This window comes from Varanus komodoensis, unplaced genomic scaffold, assembly GCF_004798865.1.
Source record: "Varanus komodoensis strain SLA01 unplaced genomic scaffold, ASM479886v1 scaffold3, whole genome shotgun sequence".
Lineage (NCBI taxonomy): Eukaryota > Metazoa > Chordata > Lepidosauria > Squamata > Varanidae > Varanus > Varanus komodoensis.
In genome coordinates, this window is record NW_025335761.1 from 19,583,518 (window position 1) to 19,597,916 (window position 14,399).

The window sequence follows — 14,399 nt, forward strand, 5'->3', positions numbered from 1 at the left end:
CATAAGGAAGAAAATGCTCAAGTTTCACTGGGCTCTTACGTAGCACCCTTTTGCCTTCAGAGAGGAACCAAGTATACAATGAAATAGGTATTTCAAATGAAAAAATATAAAAAACAACACAACAAAACAGTGCCACTGCCAATAATTAAGCATTATTATAGAGTGTTTTGAAGGCTAGCTTGAACTGTAGAACATAAAAGTGTAACAGCACCAAATACAGCCATTGTGATCTGCTCATTATTTAACAGGAAGTATTGCTAAAGGGGCTAAGAAAGGAACTGTATCCCTTAAAGCACACTGTGGGTTAACACTAGGCATGAGCAAGTCCATGGAAGCAGGGGGCCTCCTTGTCAGCCCCATCTCAAAAGCTGCATGGATTTCCCTGCTTGCCACCCACAGTTTATTGTCCTGTGCATAGGATTTCCATGTGGTCACAGATCCTGATGGTGGGAAAGCCTGTGCTCATACATCCTAGTGTAAACTAAGTCAGGGAAGCCATATGACATTGTGGAGAGCACTTCACACAATAAATGCATGAAACATTTTTTTAAAATATGGAAACATCCAAACTTTATTCAGCAAAAATGCAATAGTTTCACCTATGGTAAGAACACCCTGAGTGCCTCTGATTTGTGTGAGCTTTTTCTCAGCCTAAAGAATTAAGAGAAAGGCCAGTCTAGCAAGAAAAAGACATGAACACATCTATGCATCTTTGTTTTAATGTCTGAAAACTGTTTTGTAAAGACAACTAGATTTTGGATAATATGTGGGAAGGAAACAAGATTGTATTCTGATCTCTCCCTGATTTAAACCAATGAACATTTTTCATGCATGTCTTGAAATAAAACCAAGCACACATAAGGCAATTATTGTATCTGTTTTATTATTAACAAGTTTTTGGTTCTTCCTGAGATGTCCTCATAGTAAAAGGAGAAATTTCCTCTACTGAGCTATTTTTCCTCATCCTTTCCTGTTTTGCCCCACCAGACTTCACTTCTAATTGTGTATGTTTTGCTACACACAGATTAAAAATGAAGGTGCTTTCTTTAAAAAATAATTTAAATAACTTAAATGCCTAGTGGACACAATGGCTGAGGTGCTAGTAGGAGACCACAGACACATCAACGGAATAGAGCTGCTACATTCAGAGGTAGTTGAGCCAGATAAAGGATAGGAGAGGGTGGTCACTCTTCCATGCAGATCATGAACTCCTAAGTTCCTTGCTTGCCACTGTCGGAAACAGAATAGTGGGCTGCATGCCCCTTCAGCCTGGCCTAAAAAAGTTGTTTTCATATTCTTAATGACGATTCTACATTTGAATAATTCTCCAAATTCAGCATTACCACTAAACAGAATGCCATGTTATATTGAAAGGCAACTCCATCTTACTGAAAGTGTGAGATGATAAAATTAAATTATGTGTTCACAATAGTGAATCATTTATACTCAAATGTAGAATCATAAATAGAATACTGCAGTTGGAAGGGGCCATGAAGGCCATCAGGTCCAATCCCCTGCTGTTGCAGGACACCAAGTCACACCATCCCACTCAGGTGGCTATCAAGATTCTTTTTGAATGTCTCTAGTGTGGGAAGTCATTCTGCTGAATTCACCAAGTGCTGATTTTGCAACTGTAACCCAATTAAACCCTGAGTGCCCAACAGTGTAATTATCACCAAGTTCAAAGGGACTCATTGCCAGGTAAATATATACTGCATAGTATTACAGCCTAAGAACTCAATTGGCCATATTTTGTGTTTCCAATTTGCATTTCAAATTTCTTTATAATGAGATAAATATAGGTAAAGTTAGGTGGTTTTTGCATTATGTCAAAAATGCAAATAGTTTTAGACCAGATCCTGAAATGGAATAAATGAAATTAACCCCAATATTACCTAAAGAGCCAATAATAATTTGCCCCAGATGAAGAACCACTTTTCAATACTGAATGTTTTGTGGAGACAAACATCTTTTGAATATATGTGGAGAAAGAGTGTGCGTAATTTGTGAGGCCCATTCACTGGTTTATATTAACATCTTCCAGAGCACTCATAGGCAAACAGAAACCAGATTTTACAGGGCATATTCCATTTACAGCCAAGAAGCTAAAGTCTGTTCTTTTCAACCATCTAAATACATATTTTCCATTGCAATTCCCAGTGTGTTTTGCTCATGAAGATAAAGCCAACAGGTATATACTACAGGTTGCAAGTATCATGCAACTTCTAGAATCAGCTTTTTGTGAACAGCAGATGACTGCAGCAGAGTGTCCAAGAACTGCAATTCATGTGAAGACAGTGCTGTGTTCTCCTAGTCTAACTAAACTAGCAGAATTAATGGGAGTGTGAGGGTACCAAGTCCACTCAAACTTGATACCCCTTCAGTGAGGTACTCCTGCCCCAGCCTTCCTGTTTAATGATACCACCATTCAGAGAAGCAGCTATCTGGAAGTGTCTAAAGATCAGTAGTTCATTTAAACTATCAATATCTATCCTGAATTTCATCATATGCAAAAGCATGTTATGAAGGTCTCAGGCAGAGCCTTTCCCAGTCCTGGCAGTGGATCCGAGCCTCATACATGCGCCCTACCATTTAGCCACAGTCCCTCTCCAATGTGAAAAGTACAGCCACTGCCATGCTAGGGATTCATTCTAAGGACATGAAAAGTATTTTGGCTTCAACAAGGCGTGGGTTCTTCCATTAATGGACCTATTAACTACTTGCTATGCTGGTAGCACACAGAGATGCAATGTATCACTCCTGGATAGGGATGGAAATGATCCTTGTAGCAAGGAAATGAGAAGAAAATACCTGTTGGCATGGTACAATTATTCATACTAGAACTGAATCATGACAGCTGTACTCTTCAGTTCAGTAGATAATGAAACCCAACACAACCCACTCATTTGCATTACAGTTGTAGAGGATCACGTCTTCAAAATATTATGAATAAATCCCTGAAACATCCACAGCTTTTAATGTATCACGAAGGGAACAATCTCAGCAACGCATTATAATAGTGGCTCAACAACATCATCAATCCCCAGCAAAAACAACACACTTTCTCACTAAGTTCCTTCTGTTATCTACTAAACTATAAACTATGTGTGACCCTGAAGTGGGATGACTGAAAAACAAATGTTAATGAATAAGCATTCTGAAAGCCTAGCAGGATGGGAACAAACATCCATTACGAAGTGTATGGTATAAGGGCAACATTACCACATTGAGATTATTAACATTACCTCCAACATTGTCAGTGTTTGTAGTTTAATGGCATAGCCCCACCTTCCAACTCTAGCAGACCAAATTGCTTTCTAGGCTTTCAGCTTTCACAGTTAAATGTTTTTTCTTTTTTGTATAGCATGCTGGATGGCCTGGAATACATAGTCTTTGCTACAAAGGAGGTTGTAAGTGCTCAGGTTGATCAGTTTGTCAAAGTCTTCTTCAGTATAGGTTAAATGAATCGTTCTGTATGGTGAGCTGCACCTGTTCACATTTACTTTACCTCCACTCATTTCTGAAGCAGTACGTTTTACCCCTAAAAAAAAATAAAAATAGCTACAGATAATATAGATAATGTATCTTAGCATTGAGGAGCAGATAGACACCCAAACATTGCTAGACCAGTAAAAAAGCTGCTTGGAATTTTCTCTATCTCTTGCGGTATGAAGGCCTATTATATTTTGCCATTGGATAGCCTCTCATTTGTAGACTTTTACAGCTGCAGTTTATAGATAAGAAATATGAACATATTCCTGTCTAGGATTCACATGTGTTTGTCCTTAATTATCAGCATCAATTTTGCAATGATCAAGCAGCATCCTGAGAGCTGTGTTTCTCCTGCTAACTGCAGCGCATTTCTGGAAATGATTTTTTATCAGAATGCAAAGTACTAGTCTTGGCCTCATACTGCCTAATCGGCATCAGCTTCTTGTTCCACCAAAGAAATATCTTCCGTCTGAGCCCACTGCAAAAATATCAACTGATCACTAAGTCCAGGAGTAAGTGCTTAAGAAGTGACAAGTTAAGGGCCATGATAATATTTTCTGAACAAAAACAGAAACCGTATTTGTTCTCCCTTGTTCCATAAAAGGCAGTATGGAGTGAGGAGTGGGCACAACGTTTCTCAGTTAATTGTAAGCTTTGACACTTTCCTGCTGAGTGCATGATTTTGTAAAAAATTAAATATCTAAAGGGCACTTCAGAGCTGCACTTTCCAGAAGGTAAACTTCAGGACCAGCATGTATCTTAATTACCTTGAGGGATCATTGGCTATCTTGTTGCATGCAGTGGCAGCCCATGTAAGTATTTCATTTTGGACCCATTGCTAAGAACTTCAAGGGGCCACATTTGATGCCACAAACATTGCTACATTAACAGTGTTCTGCACTAAAGCTTAAAATGTACATATTGTGTGGTTTATGTGAGGCTTCTCCAACCAAATAAATCTGGAATGATGTTTATAGAATCCCACCAAGGTAAGTACAATCCCTGTTTACATTTGAGGCAGTCTTTTCAGATAATCTTCAATTTCCCCCTGCCCTTCTCTTTTTTAATTTAGTCTATCTCCCATGGCATGAAGGCCTAGTTGGGCTTCCTGACTGTATACTTTTACAGCTGCAGTTTGTGGCTCAGACATGTGTCTTACTGTCCGGGGTTCACGCTTGCCTCAAGTTAACAGTTTAGGGCTGAGGCACAGCACTGAGAATCTGGGCTCATGCATTCTTTCCACAAATTCTCATCAACCTTTTATTGTGAGGAAAAGTGGAATCTTATGTGGGGCCCATTATTTACAGATGTGTCTTTTTCACTCCACCACATTTACATTATGGAGTCAATATATTCAGGCAATATAATTCATATTTATGGGTACTTTCAAACAGAATAATTTTTGCTTAGTGTACTATTTAGTGATTTAGAGACAGCAGAAAGACACAGCCAGAATCTTGTAGATTTTATCTAACCCATCTTCATGCATACACTTAGAAAAGACATAAGGGAAGGGAGATGTGGATGACATGGCATGGCAACATTAAACTGTAAAACCAATGTGTAAATCAGAAAAAAGCATGGATCTATAAAACAATCACACTAGCATGAAATGAGGTAGGAGAGACTACTGCCCCACCCAGCTAAACAGCAACACCACTGCACACCTTAGAAGTGTTTAGATACAGAAACTGGGTCTAGCACATCATGTTCCAGGCAACCTGAGCTTATTATTTAAAACACCCACAGCACCGATAAATGAGCAATGACAACATGCCTGTTTATATCCAGTATTTAAATGCTTTACTTCCACTACTCATTTTTCAGGGTCTTCTTTAAAAAGCAACTGCATCAGTCTGATATTATGAAATAATCAAGAGTGGACACTGTCACGATACAGGAAGTGTTCAGACTTCTGAGTGGTCTTTGATCTTTGGTGGGTTGTTTCAGGGCACAATACCATAGCCTCCAGAAAGTGTCTAGAAGGCTGAAAGAATATCTGGAGTCCCAGCTTTGAGATCCTGCGATATCAAAACTAGGACTCCAAAGGTGAAGCCTCCCAGCGCCCCACCTTGTACCTGGTGCCAGAAGAACTACACCGGTTCCCACCTACCCAAGGATGAAACTGGGAAGTAAGAAAGCAAAGCCCCCCCCCCCCAGCCTCCTCTCTCCTCCCCCATCATTTTATCTAACTGGCCAGAATTGGTCCTCTAGATAAAATGCTTGATGCAAGGCAGGGCAGCATGGGAGACCACAAACACCACACCTCATTCCATGCATGGGATGCAAGGAGGCCTCTGAGTTGGACTGAGGTCTCCCTGAGCCATGTTTGTAGATTTGTGCATGCATGCAAGGCTTGTGTCAGTTGGAGAGAAAGCAAAGTAGAGGTGGGCATCTGAGCAGAACCCTTCTCTTCCTGTGGGTGTCTGCTAAAAGGAAGTATGCGGAACTAGACCAGATCACCAAATAGGAAAAGAAGCAATTCAGTGTGTGATATTGCATAAGATTACACTTTCCCCATAATTCCTTTGCGTGCATATGATTTATTCTGTTTCCATACTGACTATGTGATATATGACACAAGCCTACCATAACAGAGAAGTAATATTACTTAGGTCAAGCTAGATGTGATAGAACTTTTCTTTCAAAAACAGTCAGCAGAAGGGGGCTGCAATCTGAATTCAGCACTAGAAAGGGTTATCTCTTTGCCCTACTCAGTCCTGATCTAGACCGGGGTCTCTGCATCCACAATTTGCAGGAGGGCAAAAGATCTCCATGCAAATTTCTGTACTAGGATCTCTTGTGCCTGCTCTTTCTGAAAGACAATAGCAGGAAGAATTGTCATGCTTTGAATGCAATGTTCACATTTCCTTTTTATTCCCTGGGAAATGTTTCTTAGGAAGAATTTCAGCAAGTTTGTATGGATAAAGCACAAAACTGAGACAATTCTGGGGATGCTCAAGATAGAGAATACTTTTTTGAAGTCTATAAACTTAAGAACACTGAACTTACCTGGTGCCTTGAACTCCCTGAAGGAGGAATTCACCAGTGGGAAATAAAGCACTATTGGTGCTTTGGGATTGTTTTCATCTGAGAACACATAGCACTCCTGGAGATTCTTTTGGTCTTCCTCACTTGGGTTAACTTTTGGAAAGGGGATACCTTGCACTTCACAGTATTTGGCCAACCTTTCTGCTGGCTGGAGAAGACACAAACCAATCCATAAGACACATGTTTTGCTTACTAGAACTGAATCAGCAGTAATATGCAGCACATTAACCTGTTACTAGCCACTGGAAGGTATAGTGTGAATACAAAAGTATATACTCACATCCAATTCACATATTGCAGTTGCATTTTCTGATTTGACAGCAATTTTTGTAGATGTGAATTATAATTTTAAGAATATTAATAAGGGGAAGGAAAACTCAAATACGTGTGTTATGGGAGAGTCAAAATTATGTCCCTCTTTTTTTTTTAAGTAGCTGGGTTGAAGAGTTAATTGACTCAGAACAGCAGCACTCAGGGAAATGGTTGTTTCACTCCTTTTTCTCCCTGCTGTTTCCCCATTAAAAACAACATCCTTAGTTTCTACACCACACAGACATGCATGCATGCACACAACACTTCTAGCCCTAATATTTGGGGAAAGGGCACCACAATACACTGGCCTAATCCAGAGTGAAACATGTTAATGGCGAGGAAGAACAAAATTCTGAGTTATCCGTAAATCATAACTCTTTTCTGAACAACCACCGTTCTATTGATCAGATTCAACTGGTTTGATTTATAGCCGTGTGGCGGTGAGCATGAAGTGTCGCCCTCGCTAAGCTGGAAATGTTGGGCATAAGAGGAATGGCAGTCTTGAGCAATCATTCCCACGGACTGCTGGCTGCATTCCAGATACTGATCAGAAAATGAAGACTATTTCAGTGAGATTGCAGAGGATAGGCTATGGGAAGATTCTCAGATGCAGGAAGAGGAGGAGATTATCTCAAGGCCAGGCACTTCACCAAGCCAGGCAGTTCCTGGGAAAGGCTAAGATGTACAGCTGGAGGGACCAGTCCCAAGGAGGAGGAATTCTCAAACACAGGACAGGTCCCTGCTGTTGACCCCGTGGTGAGGTGTCAAGAGAGATGGGAGGCCCAACTGAATGAGCGGCACCCTGAGAGGTGATGTGCTTGTCTTCAGAGAGTCCCTCCCAAGTGGATGGGACCTAGGCATGCTCATAAGGAGAGTTCCTGGAGGTAAACACTAGATTTGGGTTTACCAAATCACCCTGTGCATGCTCAAAGATCTGTTCTGGATGATTGGTACTTGGAAGCAATAAAGAAAGTTGCAAGGAGAATGGTCTGTGGCTGGTGATTGTTCAAAGAAAGCAGCTCAGCTCACAAGAGGAAAGGCCAGGGGAGTGGCTGCACGTGCAGGCCAACTGCTATGGATTATTCAAAAGGGGTGTTATTATCTGCCTGGAGAGCCAGTGTGATGGTGTGGTTAAGAGTGTGAGTCTGGGACTCAGGCGATCTGGTTCTAGTCCCCATTCAGCCATTGAGTTCACTGAGTGACTTTGGGTCTGTCATAGACTCTTACCCCAACCTATCTACCTTCACAGGGCTGTTATGAGAATAAGATGCGGAGGAGAAGAAAAATTGTGTAAGCCATCTTGAGTTCCTTGAGAGGAAAAAAGGTGGGATATAAATATAATGAATTAAAGAAACTAAATTAAAAATGTCTCTGATTTGCCCAATGTTTGCATGGAATTTTACTTTTGTGTGTGAGAACCAGAATCTGAGAACCACGAGAATCAACAAACCAGAATCCCCATGACAATGGTTGCTCTGAAAAAGGTATCACGTCAAATTATTTGTACAATATTGTCTACTCTATCTCCAGGGACACAAGAAGAGGCCTTTCTTGTGACCAAGAGGCCAGGTTCTTTTTGATAAATGTCAAGAACTGGACGAGGGATTGGCCTGTTGTCTACAAAACCACAGAACAATGGATAAGGAAGAAATTTGTTCAGTTTGCATTTCATGCCTTTGAGCCAGTATGCAAACAGAGACTCTGTTATTCTTCTAACTGTTTGCGTCTACAAATTTTGGAATGGAGTTTTCTAATAAAACATCTATGCCCAAGTATGTATAGCAGGAAAAATGTGTTAATTTATTCTAATGTTTGCATGAAAATTCCTCAATATTTTGTACACATTTCTCCTCATACATACATTTTTGTATGTATGTTTGCCCAATATTGGGCAAGAAAAAATCTTGAAGTTCTAAATGAACCCAACATAAAATTAGAAAAACGAGAAGGTCACTAGAATATCACCCGATCACAAACACACAACAGATGGAAAGCAAGAGAGAAACAGTTTCTTCTCACCTGGAAGGTTGTGCTCATTTCATAATCCAGTAAAATGATAACATCTACATCCCTTTCTGGCTTAAAAAGTGGTGGGCCACTGTTGTTAATAAAATAGCCTATATCCATTAAACAGAGGGACTGATCCATTGGAGTCAGCTTGTTAGGAGAGGTATCCAACATAGTATCTGGAAAGCAATTTTCAGCCTTTCTTATCAACATTTCTTTCTTGTGTGTGAAAATGACTGTAGGTAGTTAAAATCTGTCACTAATAATAGCACATGCTGCCTTATTTTAGCTCCTCTTCAAAATAATCTGCTTACTTCCTACTGAAGAAACTTCATTTAGTGCTGCACAAAAGCAATTTGCTTCATATTAGTTTAGAAGTACCTAAACTATAACCTGAAAATTTTTGCAAAACTTAACATCCGACATGTTTACTAACAGACAATTGCAAAACATAATCCACAGCTGATTCCTGGTTACAGTAGTCAGAAGCCAACACAGTAAAGTTTAGAGACTGGTCTGTGCTTGCCATTTCATCAATAGCTGGCATGAGGTCAGCCACAGAGTCTGTTCCCACAATGACCTGGGTGGCTGACAGCAACACAGCTGCAATGTTGATTCATTCCAGAAATGTGGAAAGTCACCTTTACGGACCAGAACTGGTTGACACGGCAGTCTGGACTTTTCTTTATGAGTGAGGTATGCCAAAAGCTGAATCCAGCGCATGATGGAAGATGCACTCAACTATCAGAAGCTGGACTGTACACGTTCTTCCACAGGGCTACCATATGTCCAAGGGTCCTATGAAGAAGCCATTGATGGACAGGCTTCATGTTTGACTCAGAGCTCTTGGGCAGACCAAGGTCACTTCCACGCCACACAGAAAAGCCTAGGACTAGCTTGCACCTCACTTTGCCTGCACTACAAATACTTGATCAAGTGGATCAGAATAAAGTAGTGATGGCCACCAAACGGATGGCTTTAAAGGGGGATGGAGCAAAAGCATGGAGAACAAGGCTATTAAAGGCTACTTAGTCATAGACCATTTATTCGTTCCACTTATTGGAGACAGTGTGCCTCTTCAGAGCAGTCGCAGCCACATCCTGCTTGTGGATCTGCTTAATAGCCCCTGTGGTAAAAGAAGACTCGACTCGGTGCCTCTTTGGTCTGATCTATCAGGTCTCTTCTTGTGCTATTTTGTTCTTGAAGTACAAAGTGTTAAGCCTGCGGTGTGCTTTATTGCTCAGCTTAATGCAGAGGTCCTGGAGGGCACATTAATCTTAAATTGAGGCATTGGAATTAACCTGTTGATTGATTCCAAATGTGTAACGGAGTATTACTTTTTTATTATGTGTGAGATACTAACTCCTACAGTGAGTGAGTTTCAATAATGAGCAGTCTTGAAGAAAAGAGGCAAGTCTCAAGCTGGGACCATATAATTGGATCCAGAAGAGGCATGAAAAGTCTAGTGTGTTCCAGTAAAAATCTTCAGAGGCAACCCATCTTGATGCCCTTTTCCTATTCTGAGAGTTCTCCTTTGTAAAGTCTTTTTATGGAACGCCCTCCCCAAGGCCGTTCCCTAGTATTCACAGTGCTATCTTTAAGTGCCAAGAATTTTAAATTTTTATTACTGATTTAAACTATCCAATACCTTTTACTCTATTTATCATTATTATTTTTAACCTGATTTTAACCCATTATATTGTGTGAGTCGCCAATAACAGTTTGTCATGAGGCATTATGTAATTATCATAAATCAACAAACAAATACAATCCTTTCTCCACAAGTGCTTCTAGATGAGACAGTGCAAGTACACAATGAAAGCCTCATTCACCTAATTTAACAGGGGATCTAGATAGCACCTTCCATTTGTATTGCTCCCCAACCACCCACATCTCTGTGCTTTCCCAACACTTCCTCAGTCTTTTTTCTTAATTCAGAAAAATCCATTAAGGAGGAAAAGATGGAATAGGTGCAGGATGCCTTTGGATTGTTAGCATTAAGTCCTCTGCTTGAAAGCAGCCCAGAAATTAGGGTCCTGAAATAACTTATCTGACACCAGCTCAACTCTTCGCATTGTTCTCTTCTGTCATCTGAATTATCTCACTGTCTTTGAACTCCCGTAACTGGAAAACCAACTGGAAATTCACTTAAACTGATTAAATTTCAAAGACCTAGTTCTTTTCAGGGAATGTGACTATTAGTTACCTCTCCATTCAATAAATTCTTTTTGTTGCAAATAGTCTTTATCAAAGTCAAGGCTTTGCAGGAAGTTGTGGGTTTTTCCTTTTAAAGGACGATCTGTTAAAATGTCATTAAAGATTTCACAGAGCTTTCCAGACCCAAAGCTTGGAGGCTTATAAACAGTTGTATATCTATCATCCAAGGCTCTTTCTTCGCCTGAAACAAAATATGGAGGAAGTTAATTTCTGAAAACATGTATATGGCTCTCTAATTTGTAACCGTTCAGGGCTGGTTAAGATGGTTGTTGCCGCCATTTTAATGTACCCTGTTCCATAAGGTTTCAGTCAGCCAGAACACATCCTGAAAATGTGAAACCCACCAAGTAGAACCAAGGCCTTTTGGGCCAATGCAGTGATTATTAATCCCCCCACCAGAGAAAGGAAATATGTATATTTGTGAATATAAAATCACAAATATTGATATTGAAGCACCAGAAATTGCCACTGCATTCATCTCCAGTGATGTGTTGTCATAACACCAAGTAAATCACAGGTACCTAGATTCCATGGGTAACCACAAAGACATGATAACTGATTTTGGAGCCCTGATTGTTTAGACCACCAAAGAGGCAGTCTAAACAATCAGCACTCCCCTCTTTTAAAGCATGAAATAATACTATAGTCAGTAACTAAGGTCTCACCTTTATCTGCAACATCTTCGACCCAGTGTTTCCAAAATTCTTCTGGTGTTGAGGACCAAGACAAACAATCCAGCAGATTTTGAGAGTAAATGTTAGTCCAGATCCCTGTAAGTCCAACCACATGGGAAACTTAAACAACACTGTATCTCAACAAACTGATTGCAGACGGGACATTCTTTTAAGCACTGGCTAGAATCATCTGACAAAATAAGCATCTGTAGGAAATTCTGTGGTGCAGCATCAAGCTACCATGATTGGAAAGAGAGAAAGAAAAATCATGAAAGGAACTTGGGTTCAGAAAAAACAGTTTAACTTTTTGTTGATTATATATATTGTGTTTTATTTTGTCTATTTATTACAGTATCTTAATTGTTTTATGAATATTATTGATATTTTATTGTGGGAGAGATCCATTTCCACTGTTGGCTAATACTAATCAAAATTTTAAACAATTCTATCTAGGGAATAATGTAAGACCATAAGTAAACTGATCCAGATGCCAGTGTGTGGTATCATGAGGAACCAAGTTTGAATCTTATATACACTCATGCATACTACAATTCCAATAACCACTCTGGAGCAATTTCTTTCTTAAATTGATCCAAAAGCCATAGGATACTGTTCAACATCTCTAGAACTCTTCTAGATTCTGAAGTTTAAAGGGGGGGGATGGAGATAGAAAGGTAGAAAAAAGGTCGATATTGAAAACTCCTTGGTTTCATGTCAGAGAGCTTCCTCCTCCTCCTCCTCCTCCTCCTCCTCTTTTTCCTTCTTTGTTTACCAGTTAGCTGAAGAGGCGTTCTAGCTGATTGAAAAGCTTGAAAATTATTTTGTAAACTTCAGGCTGGCTTAATTGTCTGAATTCAGGCGTTGGAAAGACAAACACTTCATTTGTTGACTCTGTGCATGCTGATAGTGCAATATAACATGTTGGAGTGAGTGAGAGATCTTGCTGCACTTATAAATTTGTGCCGAAGACCTAAACTTGTCCAAAGCAGACTGTGGCTTTCCAAATTTAGACTAATATGGACTTTCATGTTTTTTCAGTTTAGCTCATGATTAAACAGATCAAAAGTTCACCTTCCAAGAAACAAATCCGAGATTCTGGAAGCCTCTTCACCAACTTTCCCATGAAGAATTCACTATCAAAATCTTCTACATGAATGGAAGCTCCATATTTCAGGAATCCCACTTCATAAGGAGAGAATTCCACCCACTCTGCCAAAAGAAAAAAAAAGTACAGAAAATAAATGCCTTTGAGTCTCCATTTTATTACCAATGTTATGATAAACTTAATATAGAAAACTTAAGGTTGAGAAATAATAACTAATGATTTGCATTACAGACAAGTTTGTTCTAAAAGAAAAGATCGATGAAGACCAGCAGTTGGTCTTCCAGTATTAATGAGATTTTGAAGGATTTCATGCAGCAATTGGGTTACAGGTGCAGGAAACACTACCTATCCAATAAGGGAAAGCTGCAGTCCTATGTCTGTTACCTGAGAGTAAGCCCCACTGAACATCACGGCTTACTTCAGTAGAGGATTGTATTCATAAACATTTGCAGAGTTAATGTAATTCCTTCCTATATATCTTGAGATTATAAATCACAATTTGAAATGTTGAACCATTAAGTTTCATAACACATTTAAAAGTAATTGATATGATTTCAAACGATGGTTAATGCAGAGAAGAAGGAGTTAGCATTATGCTAACATTCCAGTGCTAATATTTAAGAGTTGGCATAGTAATATTTTGATAGTATTCAAGCTTTTAAAGTCAAAAAGAAGAAGGGCAGGTAGCTGAGTTATTACAGAAATTCTCTCATTTGCTGTTCAACATATTGCAAGTCCTTACACTTTATGACCGGTTTGATCGCCTTGCTGTCCAAGGGACTTGCAGGAGTTTCCTCCAGCACCACAATTCAAAGGTCTCAATTCTTCAGAGCTCAGCCTTCCTTATAGTCCAACTTTCACAGCCATACATTGCAACTGGGAAAACCATAGCCTTGACTATACGCACTTTTGTTGGCAGTGTGATGTCTCTGCTTTTTAGTATGCTGTCTAGATTTGCCATCGCTTTCCTCCCCAGAAGCAAGCATCTTTTAATTTCTTGGCTGCAGTCCCAGTCTGTGGTGATCTTGTAGCCCAGGAAAATAAAATCTGTCACTACCTCCATTTCTTCCCCATCTATTTGCCAGGAAGTGAGAGGACCGGATGCCATGATCTTAGTTTTCTTAAAGTTGAGTTTCAAGCCAACTTTTGTGCTCTCCTCCTTCACCTGCGTCAAGAGGCTCTTTAGTTCCTCTTCACTTTCTGCCATTAGAGTGGTATCATCTGCATATCTGAGGTTGTTGATATTTCTCCCAGCACTTTTAATTCCAACTGGTGATTCACCTAGGCCCACCTTTCTCATGATGTGCTCTGCATAGAAGTTAAATAGGCAGGGCGACAGAATACAGCCTCGCCAAACTCCTTTCTCAATTTTGAACCAATCAGTGGTTCCATGCCCAGTTCTCACTGTTGCTTCTTGACCCGCATATAGGTTTCTCAAGAGACAAATAAGATGTTAGAGGAGATCAACCCTGACTGCTCTTTAGAAGGCCAGATCCTGAAGATGAAACTCAAATACTTTGGCCACCTAATGAGCAGTCAGG

General features: G+C 39.9%; 1 protein-coding gene across 1 annotated transcript in view; it reads right to left on the reverse strand.

The window, feature by feature from the left end:
• Positions 1 to 3,338: 3,338 nt before the first annotated feature.
• Positions 3,339 to 14,399, reverse strand: part of LOC123026292 (cytosolic phospholipase A2 beta-like) — a 46,578-nt gene continuing 35,517 nt past the window's right edge. Inside the window, exons 15-20 of the mRNA XM_044435729.1 lie at positions 12,825 to 12,962; positions 11,745 to 11,849; positions 11,069 to 11,260; positions 8,875 to 9,041; positions 6,505 to 6,691; positions 3,339 to 3,541 (exon numbers count right to left, since the gene is read on the reverse strand). Of these exons, the coding sequence (XP_044291664.1) occupies positions 3,339 to 3,541; positions 6,505 to 6,691; positions 8,875 to 9,041; positions 11,069 to 11,260; positions 11,745 to 11,849; positions 12,825 to 12,962 (992 nt within the window). The remainder of the gene's footprint in view (positions 3,542 to 6,504; positions 6,692 to 8,874; positions 9,042 to 11,068; positions 11,261 to 11,744; positions 11,850 to 12,824; positions 12,963 to 14,399) is intronic.